Below are 16,536 nucleotides of genomic sequence, written 5' to 3'. Positions count from 1 at the left end.
TCAAGAAGGTACTGTTTAGAGCGGGCCTTGTTTTGCTGCTGTATCTAACCCGTGGTCCATTGCGGTTGGCCTGAACTTTCACATTTACCCTGGTCAAGCGCAACCAGAATGTCCCGGTTGACGCTTTGTGTTTCTAAGCACTATATTTTCAGATATTCTTTAAAAATTTATTTCTCGACTTCTACTGATTGGATTATTGTCATTTTGGTCTTGTTTCGATCAGTTGCTCTGTGCTAAGCTACCTGAGGGTGAGCACAGATTGTCCAGGCTTGTGGTCTCTACTTGGACAGGGTGCATACCTCTGCCAACTTGAGACCCAGTTTCCAACATGGGGTAAATAAGGCAGCCATTTTGAGAAATAATTTTCTTTTGTGCAGCAATAATCTTATATCAGTGAACGGCATACAAAACTGCTCATTATATCATGCATAAATATTCCCTAAAACGTTATTGAAAACTGAGGTGATTTCGCTGATCGTTAACTTCGACTTGGATAAAGCTGAGCTGGCTGAAACTTTACATTTACCTAACAGGATTTGAGATGGAGACTCTCATATCAAGTTGGAATGGTTGCAGCAAGAGTTAGAGGTCTGTGGCACCTTCTCTGCATCAAGTTCTAGTTGATTTTAGTATAGGTCTAAATCTGTGCACTTCAAATATTTTAGATATCATATTGGTTTGATGAAATCTTGTCAAATCAATATACAGCCCATTGGCAAACTCATTAATTCTGATAGTGTTAGAGGCAGTATCTAGCTGAGATATACATTTAATGGTGAGAAAGTACACCTTCAAATTATTGTGTATGTAGCACAATGATCAAAAATACTTTCTCTTGGTCTTTTTCAAGGCTGCTTCTTGCCATAATGTTAGCAGTACCATGGACCTGGCTGAATGCAATGGACTGATGCTTCCTCAGTAGAGATGCTAAGCTCTTTCTTTGTCTGTACACAGGTGACTCTTCTCCACACATGAACTTTGCTGGTGTCCGCTTGATTCCAACCAAAGTTTGCAATTCCAAGACGGTCTATGCTGGAAACATCAAATCATCCATGCTTTGTGCTGGCTTTTTGGAGGGCGGGGTCGATACGTGCCAGGTAGGGAGTCCCAATCTTTCCCTTGCAAATACAGTATATGTTCTCCATCTATTGTAGCTCTATCATACGCAAGAGGGTGTTACCAGAGAACTACCTTAGCTAATATTTGCATGTGTGATATGAAAATTGCCATGTGTGAAACCTTCACGATATGACAGATTCAGTGATTGTGAATCATTCCTGAGAACTAGACTTCCTCCCTTTTTCTGTGTGCTTTGCCTTTCCCTGCAGAAGGTGCCCTTGGGTTGTTGTTTGAACAAATCTCCTTCAAATATGCCTCACTGCTCCCTGTATCCTTTACCAATCTGTTGAAACATCCATGGGCCAGGTCCGGGAAAGCCCACGATTTGTAAATATGTATGTGTCAATTGAATCAGACTTTGTGTCCCAGAAATACATTTTTTACATTATTCCTGCTCATACATTGCTTGTATTGACCTCAAGAATACTGATTCGCACACGGCAGCCTATCATGTCGATACCTTAGATATCTGGCCCATAGGCACACACACATATACCGCTAATGATAGGGACTCTTCAAGAGTAAACATGAAGATTAAAAGGAGGCTATGAAATTCCCTATCACCAGTTTTTAGGTCTCGCTACCAACTGCTTGATCTGTATAACCTATTGTCACGGCTATACACAGCACACATAGGGGCATATTTAAGAGCCCCTAGTGCCATTCTAACACCACATTAGCGTAATTTTTTTACGCTAATGTGGCGTTGGAAGGCCAAAAATGCTGTACCATATTTACAAGGTGGCACAATGCATGCATTGCGCCACTTTGTAACCCTTTGCTCTACATTATGCCTGTGGCAGTCATAATGTATGCAAAGGGGGTGTTCCCCGTTAGGTGGGCCAATGAAATGGCACAAAGAAATCTAACAGAACAAATGGGCCTCAGCATTTCTGATGCTAATCCTGCAAAGCTCTGGACTAGCATAAAAAATTCTGACTAGTCCCCTAACTACTGCCATGGTGCGCAATATTTTAAATATGGCGCACACATGGTGGCATTACGGGAGCGCTAAGGGGTGCAAGAATAGAGGCGCTGCACTGTATGCAGCGTCACTTTTCTTAAATATGCCCCTTAGTTTCCTTCTGTCAACAATCATGATAATATTAACTTGTCTTCGACATACCTCTTCTTACACAGACATATCTGAATGATATCAGTTGTGGCTGAATTAATGAAGCATTACTTTTAGACTGACGAGCTGTTTAGAGATAACTATGCGCTCTCCAATGTAAGTGCGCTGAGCATGCCCAGAAAGGGGTCCATGGTCACTGTGCCAATGGAGTCAAGCAACACCGGACTTAAGGGCCCCAAACCAGGGTGAAACTGGTCTTGGACTGCTTTTTTCCATTTCAGGGAGGACCTTGCGTTGTGGTGTGGGCTGAACCGCTTCTATTGGAGCAGGGTCAAGAGTGATTTCAACCAATCACTTTTGTGGATAGTTTTTTGTGTATTTCAGTGTCACAGACTAGCAGTCACACACTACAGACGGGACTCTCACACCCCTCCTAGATGTCCAAAGATTTTGTGGCTGTTAGAAAGTCTCCACATGATATCCAGTCCCAATCACCAGATTTCTTCTTTGACACTGAAGACGCTGGAAACTGACCCTACTGGAGGTGACAGTATTATGCACAGTTTCTGAGAGTCTACGGTAGGCCTCACAATGCACATATGTATTTCACCAGCCTATACTGAAAAAACATCCATTTCTTCCGGTGCAGCTAATGTGGCATCTATAGTGTTTCATGGCCCTGATGGACGCCTGGTTTCTGCAGAGTAGCAGTTTTCAGGGCTTTTCTTGTTGTTTGATGACACGAGTCTTATGTTGCCAGGGAAGGGTGAGATGTTTGATGTGGCCATGTGGTTACTTGCAATTTCTTTCCTAAAGCCTTGTTTTTCTTGCTCTGATGGTCTGTCTTCCAATTGTTGCGTGTTTGGTGTCGTTTTTCCAGCAAGTTATTAATCTGAAGGACTTGAGTTTTTGGGAAAGAACAGCCCCGACATTTTGTTGTCTAGCCCTAACTCCTTCGATCAGAGATGGAGACATAAACGTGTGTCTAGTGATAGAGTAACACATGGCATATTCCATGCTGCTTAATTCTGACTCACTAGTCTTTAATCCTGTCCTGGAGGAAGAACCTGTACTGTTCTAATAAAATTAGATGCCATTGGTATTTTTGGTTTTTATTTAGGCAGCTACATCTTTACAATAAAAATGCAAAAGACCAGAATAGTCGGCTTTACAATGGCTATGCTACTTTTCCTATTGTGCCACACTTTGCTATGCTCTGCCTACACCGTGTCCCAGAAGAACTTTCTAACTCATTCTCCTGTTCTGATACTCACAGCTCTATTCTGCCCTGTCCATCACAGCTCTGTGTGCCGCCCATCCCTGATGTATACCACTGTCATGTTGCTGCACTGACTGCACAGGTACCACATTCCTCCAGAATGCCAATCCCCTCTTTTCTCTGTGGCAACTTGGTTTTGATGCTCCCCAGATTTACAAGAATTCGTAAATCTGAGGCAGCGCAAACGCCACCCAAAGGTTGGCGTTGGCGTTAGCGTGGCACAACAAGGAGGAATACTTTAATTCCTCCTCTTTTTTGCCTTTTCGATGTGTGCTGCATCCTACACCACACATAGAATAAGCAAAATGTCATGGATGATTGTTTATGTACAGAAAGGGACACCTTCCTGCACATAAATAACCACACCCCTCAATGCAGCCACCCTTGCACTACAGTGCAAAAATGCCTGTGTTGGCGCAGGTTGCTTAATTTAGCGCCGGCACAGGGGGAAACACAGGGGTGCCGCCATATTCTTGTAAATTCGCCACATTCCTGCATTTCAAAACTGGTACAGTGTGGTGCTGCTGATTTTGGCGCACCACCGCGCTGCGCCAGTTACTTCTCAATCTGGCCTTCAGTTTCTTATGATCACACAGGCTCTCTTATGCCACCAGTTATCATCTTGTTCTCCCTTGGTTCTAAACCCACCATAATCCGATACCATCTGTGCTTACCTGGCTTGCCTGTGCTCCCTTCCCTCTTTTAAGTTCTCCAGGATCTCTCTGTCCCTTTTGTTCAACATACTTTTGCATGCTTCGTGTGCACACACTCATTTCCTGTGCTCATCCAACTTCCCTGTCTTTCTGCTCATATCCTTCTCCATTGTACCATCTCGGATCACCAGGCTGTCCACTTGCTTGTGTTATCACCATGTTCTCTTATGCATCTTGGTGATGAAGCTGTTTCCAATGCCTCATGTGAATACCGGGATACCTCCTATGATTACCCTGCTTTCCTGTTACCCCCCTACTCTTCTATGCCCCGGTGCTGTGTACCTGCACCTTCCTTGTTGACACTTGCTCTTCTTTGTTCACTGGGCTAACTCTGCTTCCATGATCCCCTTGTGCTCACTCTGCTTTCCGATGCCTAATAGGCTCATCCTGAATTTCTGTGCTCTCTGTGACCACCCCGTTGTCCTGTGCCTTTCTTTTTGTGTTGTTTAACTTCTGTGCTCACTCTACTCTCCTACACTTACTGAATGAACAACATACTTGAAGCACACTATGTTCACATTGCCGAGAGGCATATTGGCACTAGAACTGTAATCAACCAAAAGGGACGAAGAAAAACATAATCAACAAACAGATAAGTTGTAAGAGCTCTCTGAAAATCACCAAGGTTCTCAGTGTGGTATTTGTCTAGAAGTAGCTTAATACACAATAAGCGTGTGGAGGCATCCCTTAAGTGGATAGGGGCTGCCGTGATGGGGGTAAAATCTCCATCAGGATATTATTGTATAATCAACACATGTTAATCACCTGAAAATGTCCCAGGTTAGCCATCCAGTGCTTGAGACACTATCTGTAACCTGCTTTATCCAGCCTAGGTTCTAAGGAGCGGGGGATTTTAGCAAGGATAGACTTTTATTGAGAATAATAATATCTTGCAACTCCTTCAGGAAGGATTTAGATTAGTCGTTCTGATCCTACTGTCTGTGGACCCCTAGCGGTCCGTGATGACTTCACAGGAGGTCCACGTCTGCTTAGAAAATTAAATAATATTTACAGAATTATAAAGTGTGTAAATAAAGAAGCAAAATGTCAAAAAGAAAAAGTTTAAATGTTCTGTAATTGTGAAGGAATTTGAAATTGGGCCTAAATATTACATTGGTATCCTTAGATTGGTTTGTGGGACCAGTGCAAGTGCATTGAACAGAATATAGCATAGAGGATGTATGACTTCAGTTCAATTTAGACAAGCTCCATCTTCAAATTAAAATTTTGATCTTGTTATATTTGTTTTGTGAATGAAAGACACTATTTCATAATTTGTGTATTTGTCTGATAAATGCTGTCTCTTTATTTTTGTGTATTGTTTTGGGGTTCAAATTATCAAAATAAAGAAGGCTGTTGTCCTCTGATTCCAAAATTGCCTCAATGGCCTCAGATTTCAGTAATGATTAAGTTGGTGTCCACAGTGTTCAAAAGTTTAAGAACCACTGCGTCAGACCATGTAGAGGCATGGAATTGACTATTAATTCAGATTATGGATGTCCTAATCTTGCACTTGTTTAGTATGGTCACCATTCCATACTGTTGCCCTTCATTTTCAGATTGTATGAACCCTTTAACTGTTGACCCCCATGCTGAGACCTTTTTTGCTATTTGAGATAGTTTGCGCTCAGGGCTCCATAACTTTTTCCACATAAGAGATCCATGCCAAAATTCTGCCCTTTTTCCCAACATCCTGGAGATTCTAAAGGTTCCCACGGTTTGTGGATTTCCTAGAGGGGGCTGGGAAAATAAGCAAAAAATTGCTAAATGTGGATTTTATGGGGGAAAATATGAAAAAAGGGCTCTAGATAAAAGTGCCTGTTTTTTCCTAAAAATTGCATCAATGAACAGTTTGCTGTGCTAAAGTCACCATCTTCTAAGCTTTCATGAACATGCAGAACTGAATAAAATAACTTTTTAATTTCCTACAGTTTTGGCATTTGTCAAATAGGTGGCCCATTGTTTTCCTATTTTGTGTGATCTCAACCTACTTCCAATTTGTGGTGGAAACCAGTGTGAAACCCATGGGTGATCCAGGAAAGCTATAGATGTCTGAAAAGTAGACCAAATTTCAAATTCAGCAAGGGGTCGTATGTGTAGATCCCTGAAGGTTTTTCTAAAGAAACTAACTGTTGAAATAAAGAAATATTCAAAATGAGGAGGAGAAAACAGCCTTTTGTGACAACATTTTCATTTGTAACTTTTTGTCATGATGGCCGATTTACAAAAGCATTATACTTTTATTTTGACTAGCCCCTTCTGGTTGCAGGGATTTATAGGAATTGTAGATTATCCAAGAACCCAAGGTACCCAGAGGAAACAACTGAGCTGCATGGTACAGTGTTTTTTAATTGTGTACTGAGTATAGGCCAATTCATATGGTGAAATATGTAGAGTGAAAAACAGGTATCAAGGAAAACTATTTATTTCTGAAATGAGTACAAGATATGGAGTTTGGGATCAGTTGTTATTTTTACATCTCTGAATTGTGGGTACTCATACAGGCATTTAATTTAGAGGGTATTTTTCAAAATGTCTTCTTTCTTACACACTGCCTTACATTTGGAAGGCACAAATGCAGGGAAATCCAATTGGTAGTAACAAATGTTTTACTACTATATGCTCCCAGATGTTTTCTGATACTAATGGTATCTCACTTTTGTGGGCTGGCCTAGTACCCACAGCAGGAAATGACCAAAACCACAACCTGTTTCCACTCAAAACTGACCCTTTTTTTGCAAAATGCGTAGCTGTGTATTTTGGGCCCTACCTCCACCGGCACCTACAGAGACCTTGCAAACTTTCGTATTTTTGAAAACTAGACACATGTTTTGAATCCAAGGTGGGTGGCTTGTGTGGTTATCACCAGGGTTTTTTTTTCCCAGAATCCCTTGCGAACCGCAAACCTTGACTAAAGAAAAACATGTTCCTCACATTTCTGTGATTGAAAGTTCTGGAATCTGCAGGGAGCCACAAATGTCCTTCCTCCCAGCATTCACCCAAATCTCCTGATAAAAATGGAACCTCACTTGCGTGGGTAGACCTACTGCCAAAAAGTGGCTCAAAAAAACGAAATGAATACATCACATTTTTCCACTCACAAATTACCCTTTTTTTAGTAAAGTGGGTAGCTGTGGATTTTGGGCCCTAGCTCAGCTGGCACCTAGTGAACCTTCACATTTTTGAAAACTAAACAACTAGGAGAGTCCAGGGGTGATTCGCTGGCTTTCACCAGGTCAATTTACCCAGAAGCCCTTGCAAGTGTCAAAATGTGGTAAAAAACACACATATTCCTTATATTAATGTGACAGAAAGTTCTGAAATCTGCAGGGAGCTACACATATCCTATCACCTTGAGTTCCCACATGTCCGCCGATAAGAACAGTACCACACTTGTATGGGTGTCGCACGTGACCATGACACAAAAGACCTGGCAGTCCTACATTGGTAGATAGGCAATAGCGGTAGCCACAGTATTTGGGGCTATGCTGTGGCACCACCCTTGCAAACCTACAAACCGCAGACATTATTGGAAAATAGACAACCAGTGGATTTTAGGGTTGTGTGTCATGTGTGGATCCCATGAGGTTTCTTACCCACAGTGCTTTGCAATCCTCAAACTTTGCTAGAAATCACACATTTTTCTAAAATTTTTGTGATGTAAACTTCTGGAATCCAGAGGAATCAAAAAAATTCCTACCACCCAGCATTTCCTCGATTCTGCTAATAAAAATGCTGCATTACTTGTGTGGCTGGGCCTAGTGCTTCTGACAGGAACAGTTCAAACCAAGGTCAATGGGAGCCCTTGCGAGGGGACTCCTATTGACCCCAGTTTGATCCATTTCTATCGTAGGTACTAGGCCCAAACACAAGTGGCACAGTGTTTTTATTGGTACGAGTGGTGCAATGCTGGGTGCTAGGGTCATTTTGTGGATTCCTGCAAATCTGGAATTTCCATCACAGAAATATAAGGAAAATGAATGATTCCATGCAAGGAGCCTTCAAGTGCCAGCACTGGGGAAGTAGTGCAGCCATCAGCCATTGGCAGATGACCACAATTAAAAGGATAAAAGAGAAACGGCACTTGACTGATGCAGTTCGTTCTTATCTTGCTGCACTCAGCTCTGTACATCATGTTTTCAAGTTGCGGAGGCAGATTTATTAAGACTGCGCCGCTGCAAAGTCATGCAAAGTGAGGCAAAGTGCTCAAAGTGTTCATAAAGGATTTACATTCCAGTGTCAAGGAGACACAGAGCTCTGGAGATCTGGTAGGGAACTATCTGCACTGTCTAAACATATGAGGAATACCCAGAGGAAGCCATGTGTCTGCTAGATCACAAGAGAAGCTAATAACTATTTTGCACCCATGGATTTCAATGCAAAGCCAGATCTGCGAAGACTTGGCTTTGCATAAAAAAATAATGCATCCTGGTGGCAGGTGCTAACAGGAATTAAACAAAAAAAAATGTTTTCTACAATTTCACACATTGCATGGGAGCTACCTGTACAACACAAATCCAATGCATGAAATGTTTTAAAAAAATGTCTAAGCTTTGGATTTAGAGCTTAAAGGGTGCAATTCCAGCACCAAACCTATGCTAAACAGCATGCACAAACCTTTGCAATATGGTGCAGCGGCTCTAGGCACCCTGTTTCTTCGCAGGCATGGGGGAAAAGAGCAGCAGCAGACAACTTCTACAAAATATGGTTCTGCATTACCTTCTCCTCCTTGCACAACATGCACAGCAAAGTCGGCTGCTGTGCTGCATTGTGCTGTGATTTAGTAACTGTGCTGCAACCTTAACTTAACCTATGTGTTAGACCTGTCAGCCTTAGGGTGGTGTTCCCCCAAACCTTTTGCCTACTGCCTCTACTTTTTCTGGATGTTTGCTTCTGTTGGCCTTAGGACTCTGTGCACTTTACCACTTACTCCCCTAAACTCGGTTTGAATGGCATGTACCTGATTGGCATATTCAATTTACATGTAAGGCCCTTGTAGAGTGGTATACCATATGCACAGGGCCTGTAAATTAAATGTTACCAGTGGGCTTGCTACACTTATTGTGCCACCCACTTAAGTAGCATCTTACAACATGTCCCAGGTCTGCTATGACAGCCTGAATGGAGTGTACCACTGCCATGTCAACTTGGAATTTAAAATCCCTAGCCTAATCTTAAACTCCCATTTTATCACATATAAGCCACCACTAAGGTAGGCCCTAGGTAGCCGGGTAGGTGGCAGGGTACTATGTAATTAAAAGGTAGGACATGTACTTTTAAGCTTTACATGTCCTAGTAGTGAAAAACTCCCAAATTCTTTTTTTTACTGTGAGGCAAACCCTTCTTGTAGGAAAATATTGGGGATTCCTTATTACATTTAGTAAGCGACAATTCCTAAATGAGAGGAGGTAGATATGTCAAGTTTTGTACCTATGAATTGGTAATGCTAAACCTTCTTTAACAATAGTCAAATTTATGATTACAAGTTTGAAAATGCCACTATTAGAAAGTTTGCTTTTTACTGCCCTTAGCCCTCTGTGCTTGCAACCTGCCTTAGGTCACATGCCTGGGTGTAACTGACAGTTAGGACTTTGTGAATTCCTCCCAGATGGTCACACAATAGTGGAAATAACAGTTGGAATGGCTCATCAACTGGCAGGATGCGGTGCGGAGCTGAGCACAGCCCACCTTGCACCCAAATAGGCTGTGTCCTGTCTCCTCACAATAGGCATAATGATCCTGTATTGCCAGTGAAGCCAGCTTAGAGCCAGGGCAGGGGAAGCAGGAAACTCCCAGAACTTTAAAGAACCTTTCCAGAATCTTCTCTCACCTTCTAGGAGCAGGACACCAGGGTATAAAAATAGGGCTCTCAGACCCACTCTTCAGTTTACTACTTGATCTGCAGAAGGACTGTCAGAGGACTGCCTGTTGTTGTGACCTGCTGTGTACTCTGCCAGACTGCTGCTGTATCTGGAAGGACTGCTTTGCTGCTTAGAGCCTACCTTGAACCCTCAGAGGCCAGCCCTGCTTTTGAGCCCTGCATCTTCACCTCCACCCAGGACTTCCAGAAGTGACTCCAAGGGCTAGTTTGCTGGCCTCCTGTCTAGATCTGCAGGGACGTAACTGGCTCCCACCATATTGACCCTCACCTAGACCCATTCTGAGTGAGTCCTGAACTCCCAAGAGATCTCCATCCACTCAAGGACCCATGGTTATGGTTCTAAAGGTGTCCAGATGGCCATTTCCCAAAACTGAGGACTTAAAATTTGGCCAACAAATGCTCTTTGAGAACTAGGAGGAGACCCGGACCAACCTGCTTGCCTAGTTGCCTAAGGTGTATCACTTGTTGGATTGACTTTGTGGCTTCTCCTGCTATGTTCTTCTCTGCAGCAGCAAAATTAATTTCAGTGGCCCTTTGCCAAAGAGGTATCCAACCGTGTGGAACTGTCTTCAGGTACAGTCTTCTGCTTCGTCCCATTGGTGATTTTTGACTTCCATTTCGGCGACTAAGTCCGCAGGTAAAAATCTTCGCTGCAGCTCTGCTGCACAGGTATCTGATGATGACGCTCCCTCCTCGGGCACTCTTACATCCTTGCCCTACTGAACTTCTACCTTCTCAGGCACTTTTTCTTCAAAAATGTTCTAAGTCCGAAGGTGGGTGCTGACTGGGCCAAATCCACCTTGTTTATCCTGTCTATCCTGGCCCAAGGTCAAAAGGGTCTAGGAGGGGAGTGGAATAGGTGCTGAGTGAGCACCCCTTTGGAGTTTGTGTGACTATAAGGGGACATTCCCCCTCCTTTTGACCTGGGTCCAGTAACCCTTCAAGATTAGGGCCTCCTTAGGGTATCTCCCCACAGGTAGGCCTTGTATTTCTATATAATCTTCACTCCTCCTAGTAGAGTAGTCCTCTCTTGCCTCAGTAATGCATGACAATTAGGGATCCTAGGCCCTGAAGAATGCCCCCAGACCTTCTTTGGCTCTTTGTAGCGGGCAAAAACATGTTGGCCAGTAATTACTAGAAAGGTGACCCAGTGAGTCTTTGTTCTCATATAGGTGTCCCATCCTTTGTTCTTAACCTCACCAGCAGTCACCACGAATAAAGGTGTATTACTACACAGGTGACTGATTAGGTGTTTTTATATTTTCCCTAGCATAGCTGGATCCCATATACTTCCAGACAATCTGAATTTCCACACTCCCTCCTCTTCATATCATTGACAATCCATTCAATGTCCTAATTGTAAGGTCTCCTTACTGTAAGGTCTCTTCCAAATGTATTGAATCATTTAATTCAAATCCAAATCTAATAGTATACATATATGGTGCTGTAATTGAGATAATTCACCTGGGAGTCCTCCAATCCAAAATAAACATTTTCATCAGGCATAGTGCCACGCCTCTAGTGAGTAAACCCACTAAAACACTGAGCTATTGCTGAGAATTAGTGGTGTGCATAATTCCCTCTGAGGATGTGTTGCTCATTAAAGGAACATGTTCATGTAAAACAGCTAAGAACATGGGATCATCCACAGACACATAGGGGTCCATTACAACTTTGGTGGACGAAAAAGGCCTTCTGCCGAAGTCCTGATGGTCAGGTTGCCGCCAGTGCGGCCGCTTTCCTGCGGGCCCCATTAAGAGTTTCCCGCTGGCCCTGCGGGAAACGGCCTACAAGATTGTTGCCGGCTCATAATAGAGCCAGCGGCAATGATGCAGTGCGTAGGGTGCACCAGCACCCGTCGCGATGGACAGGGCTGGCCAGTGAGGCCCCTGCACTGCCCATGAAAAGTCTGTTGGAGAACCAAGTTGTAATCAGCAGGGCGGCACTGCATGCAGCGCCACCCTGGCTGATTGCAACCTGCACCTGCCGGTTGCACGATCCCAGCAGAAACGGCAGTAGTCATAATGTGGCGGTCGGACCGCCACAGCATTGGCGGTCCAGACTGCCACTGCGAGTCTGGCGATCTAGTTACCGCCAGATTCGTAATTAGGCCCTTTAGTGTCAAGGAGATAGAGAGCTCTGGAGATCTAGTAGGGAACCATCTGCACTGCCTAAACCTATGAGGAATACCCAGAGGAAGCCATAAGCCTGCTAGATCACAAGAGAAGCTCCTCTGTTCTGGTGGCCAAAGAAGAGACAAGGAACAGTAGCCCAAAAGTTAACAATGGGAACACAAAATGGAGAGAACTATATAACTAAGTTAAAGGGTGCACTGAGTGAGAGTGAGAGGTGTACAACACATGAAAAGTTGCCAGAAACCATCTTGCTAGTTCTGACCCACTTTATGGTAACCTGGAACCAATGTGCTTATTCCACTACCTCTGCTGGTCCCAACGCTGAAGTGAATGTTTTTAGCACCCTATGTTTGCGTGAGACAGCCGTTGTATGAAGCACAAAGTGGGCTAAAATGTATCTTTCCTTGTGCTCTCCTTAGATCTGGACAGTATACAGCAAGCATATAAGTTTGCCATCATGCTGCTCATGGAATATAAACCTCCTACATATATATTCATAGCCATATATTATTTTATTATGTATGCATTTAGTAACTCATTCATTCACCCGCACAGCCACCTGTTTATTCCCAGTTGATGTCTCTTCTTTGCTCTTTTTTCTTCCTTGTTGACTACCTTTCATATTTCTATCTGTTTGGAATAATCATGATATTTCCACCTACTTTGGTTACTTTCCTTTTTTGAACAACTGCATTGACAAGGAAACATATTCACTTCTACCTGTTTATTCTGCTGAGAACATTGTGTGACATCTGTTTTATCCCATTCTCAAGGGAGACAGTGGGGGACCTTTGGCCTGTGAAGATGTGAAGACTTGGAAGTTGACTGGTGTCACCAGCTGGGGCCTTGGCTGTGCTGTGAAGAACAAGCCAGGTGTCTATACTAGGACCACATCCTTTCTGGACTGGATCCATGAGCAGCTTGAGGTTTGTTGTCACCTCTACTTGAACACATTTATCCCCCCTCCCCAAAGCACCTATTGGCAACCTAGTTTGCTTTTACAGGCCTCTATCCTCCTTTTGTTTTCATAGTGTTTCAATTTGGGATAGTGTATATAAAACATAAAGACAGAAGGTTAAAATCCCTACCGTGTATACACAGCTTAACATAAATAAAATTCAATTAAAAACACAATTATAAAATCATACAGTAAGCTGCTGATATATCCTACGTATCATGTGCATGGCTGCACTCAGCTATGAATAGACACATTTTAAAGAAATTGCTTGAGCCATTTTGCTGTAGGGTGGCTATCCACTAGGAGGAAGGAAAGAAAATGGATTTTACCTTTGAAATGTTATGGGCACTGGTCGCAGAGACTTGTTTTCCCTTTAGGCTTCACACCATTTACAAATAAAATGATTAAGAAGCAAGGTACCAAACCTTTGCTTCATGTACCAAGTCTTGGCCAATGCTGGTTCCACCTACTATAAGTAAATCCCAGAAGAGTGTAAGCATTTTTTTCATGAGAAACTTCTCATTTAGGGTATCTTTGTTTGGTTTGAAATTCATCATCTCCATGTACCTTGTTTTATGTGTAAGTTTAACCTCACTAGCAAGACCCTGAGTAATAGGATTGGGGTTGGTCACAAAGTCGAACATGCCTGTCTGTCCTAGCAGGATGCATACATGGTTTCCAAGCAAATCACTACCTCTAAGGGCCAGTTCATCATGTAGATCATACAGGGGCCCAGAGTAGTACAGGTCTTAGCTTGGATACCATTGAGTTGTCCAGAATCTCAAGGTCTTGAAGAAGCAGAACTGTTGGGGTGCTGGAGGTAGGCTTATTAGAAATTTTAAGCAGGCTTTCTCACAGACTATTAACTCTCACACATCAGAGTAATCTTATTTCTTAGCTTCCTACAGGTCAGCATTCTGGTCTCCTCAAGAATGTGTGGGAGGGGGAGACCATAGACCCAACCATATCCCTGGCAAGGTGCAGGGTTGCTCCTGCACTCTCTGGAATGAGGTTGCAGTTCCTGGTTATAAGTTTCTTCCATTTTGCAGTGCATTCCCAGGTATATAAATGATTGCATCTGCTCAAGGCTTGAATTGTCCAACATGAAATTCTTCTTAGTCCAGTTAGGAAGGTGAAACTTCATTAACTTTGTTTTTGATGTACTAATGGCCAACCAATTTGCTATTCAAAACTGGCCAAACTTGACCATTAAATTCTGCAAATCATATGTGTCTTGGAGACCAGTAAAGCTTTCTTTTCAAAAACAAGTATAGCAACTTAAGATGAACCTAGTTTTTTGAGAATCATGAAGAAAACAGTCAAAGAGCTAATAAGCAGTGCTTTTGAATGCATATGTTAACTGAAAAAAGGGGCTGTTGGTTAACCTGCTGTCCCACAATGTACTTTTGTAGAATTTCCATTGTGTAATTTAATCATAATGTGTCACAGCCCTAGTGGTATGCCCTAGGAAAGCAATGATGTCCATAGGAGGATCCTTGGGAGGTTATCAAAGGTGGCGAGATAGTCAAGTTTTTATGAAGCAGTGATAAGATCAAAATACACGGTCTGGCATTCTCATTTTCTTCAGAAAAACTAATCCGAAAATCGAATCCACCAAAATCTAAATCCCATTCTATCTTTTGGGATTTAGATTTTCTGGGACGGAATATCCTCACCGTTGTGACAGAGTAACCCATCTGCTGAGTCCCAAACTGTTCTTTCACAGAATTAAGGAACTGTGAAAATTGATATGGCTCTAGTGTCGTAATTACTTCTGATTCCAAAATGAAGCTTATTAAATGATTTATCCAGAGCAGAGTTACACTAAGTTTTACCTAAGCCAATTTGATTCTCAATGTTTTGCTGAAATACAAAGATTATTGTAGTTTTTTGTTTGCACAGCTGAGTCATGAACATGGTTTGACTCAAAAGAGAATTAGAGGATCATGGTCACTCTCAACAGGTGTCTCCATTTTCATGTCGCTCATGATGCTCCAGCTATATTGATCAATCATTACATAATCAATTATACTTTTATTAAAGCTGTGATTATGTTTGTAGTGTTAGAGGAATCGGATACAGACTGTCCATTACTTGCTCGGAGGCGATGGGCATCCCCACACAAAATATTTTTTTGATCTTACTCTCTGTTAGGGTGAGGATTTCTTATTCTACATCTTCTTCCTAACTGATCACCCTGTAGTCATCATTGATCTCGCAGACAGTCTTAAAATCACTGGAAACCAATATGATAGGATTCTTTACAACACTTTTACAACTACCAATCATCTGAAGCCTATCATTGATGTAGGTCACTTGCCATATTTGTATGGCCTCTATTTTAACCTTTCAAGATCATTAGTTGCTTGCCTGCCTTGAAAGACAATAATAGCTATTTTTATATCCTGATGATTACAATAAAATTCTTGACTCTTACAATTAAGTGCAATGTGTACCCATATTGTTAGGCCACCAGATGGTTCTCCTCTCGGTGGTCTGACTTCTGGTACAATATAGAATATACATTCTGCCGGCATCTGGGCTTTAATGCCTATGTTTCCAGAAAAATACAGATTTCATGTTGATTCACAAAGCTATAGCAGTAATTATTGTTCAATTTTTGTATAAGACCGGCAATGTTCCATCCTAATATATTGATGGACAAGGGCTTGCAGAGGTCCTTACAATTAGTTTTCATGTTCTCCGGATTTCCAGGTAATGGACACTCTAAGCAAGAAGTAGTTACGGTCTTACAATGATCAATAGGAATGTCCTCTGAGAGTAGAGCAAACTTATTGGACAGACATAGCCTTTTATTATTGTCTATGCTAGGAGTGATGCAGTTTTTCTAAAGCAGGTATGTTACCACCCACACTGCAAGACATTATCCCGAAAAGAGGTCTCATTGTGCCAAACATGAATGACTTTCATGGTTGCTTCCTTGCCCAAAATATTTGAATTGGAGTCTCTTTCCTAACCAACATTCTACTTAACAACTCTACCTTATTATAAGTAGGTACAGTCTCTATTACGTGGGATCTGTGTGTGGAGCGGCCTTAGGAGGAATGGATATATCCCAACCGCAACCCTAAACACAAGTACTGGTGTATTACCAAGATTTTCTCTTTGAGTGCTCTACAACGACTGTTGCAAACCCAACATACTGGGGTGAATTCTCTGTATCTCACCCCAGGTTATTTTAGAATTCAACATATATGTGATTTGAAACAATATAATTAAGCTCTTCAAGATGTCTCATTGAACACAAAACATTTGTCCTGTTTAAAATATCAGCTGTGCAAACCTCAGATGCATAGATGGGAATAAGGTCCAGTTTATGATTATCCAATGGTCGCCACACATCTCTTTTCCATGT

General features: G+C 42.3%; 1 protein-coding gene across 1 annotated transcript in view; it reads left to right on the top strand.

The window, feature by feature from the left end:
* The window catches only part of TMPRSS3 (transmembrane serine protease 3), a 179,730-nt gene that overhangs the window by 127,390 nt on the left and 35,804 nt on the right, over positions 1 to 16,536 (top strand). The window contains exons 9-10 of the mRNA XM_069203555.1: positions 955 to 1,097; positions 12,976 to 13,128. Coding sequence (XP_069059656.1) covers positions 955 to 1,097; positions 12,976 to 13,128 — 296 coding nt within the window. The remainder of the gene's footprint in view (positions 1 to 954; positions 1,098 to 12,975; positions 13,129 to 16,536) is intronic.

This window comes from Pleurodeles waltl, chromosome 8, assembly GCF_031143425.1.
Source record: "Pleurodeles waltl isolate 20211129_DDA chromosome 8, aPleWal1.hap1.20221129, whole genome shotgun sequence".
Classification (NCBI taxonomy): domain Eukaryota; kingdom Metazoa; phylum Chordata; class Amphibia; order Caudata; family Salamandridae; genus Pleurodeles; species Pleurodeles waltl.
This window is presented reverse-complemented; position numbering and strand designations above follow the sequence as displayed.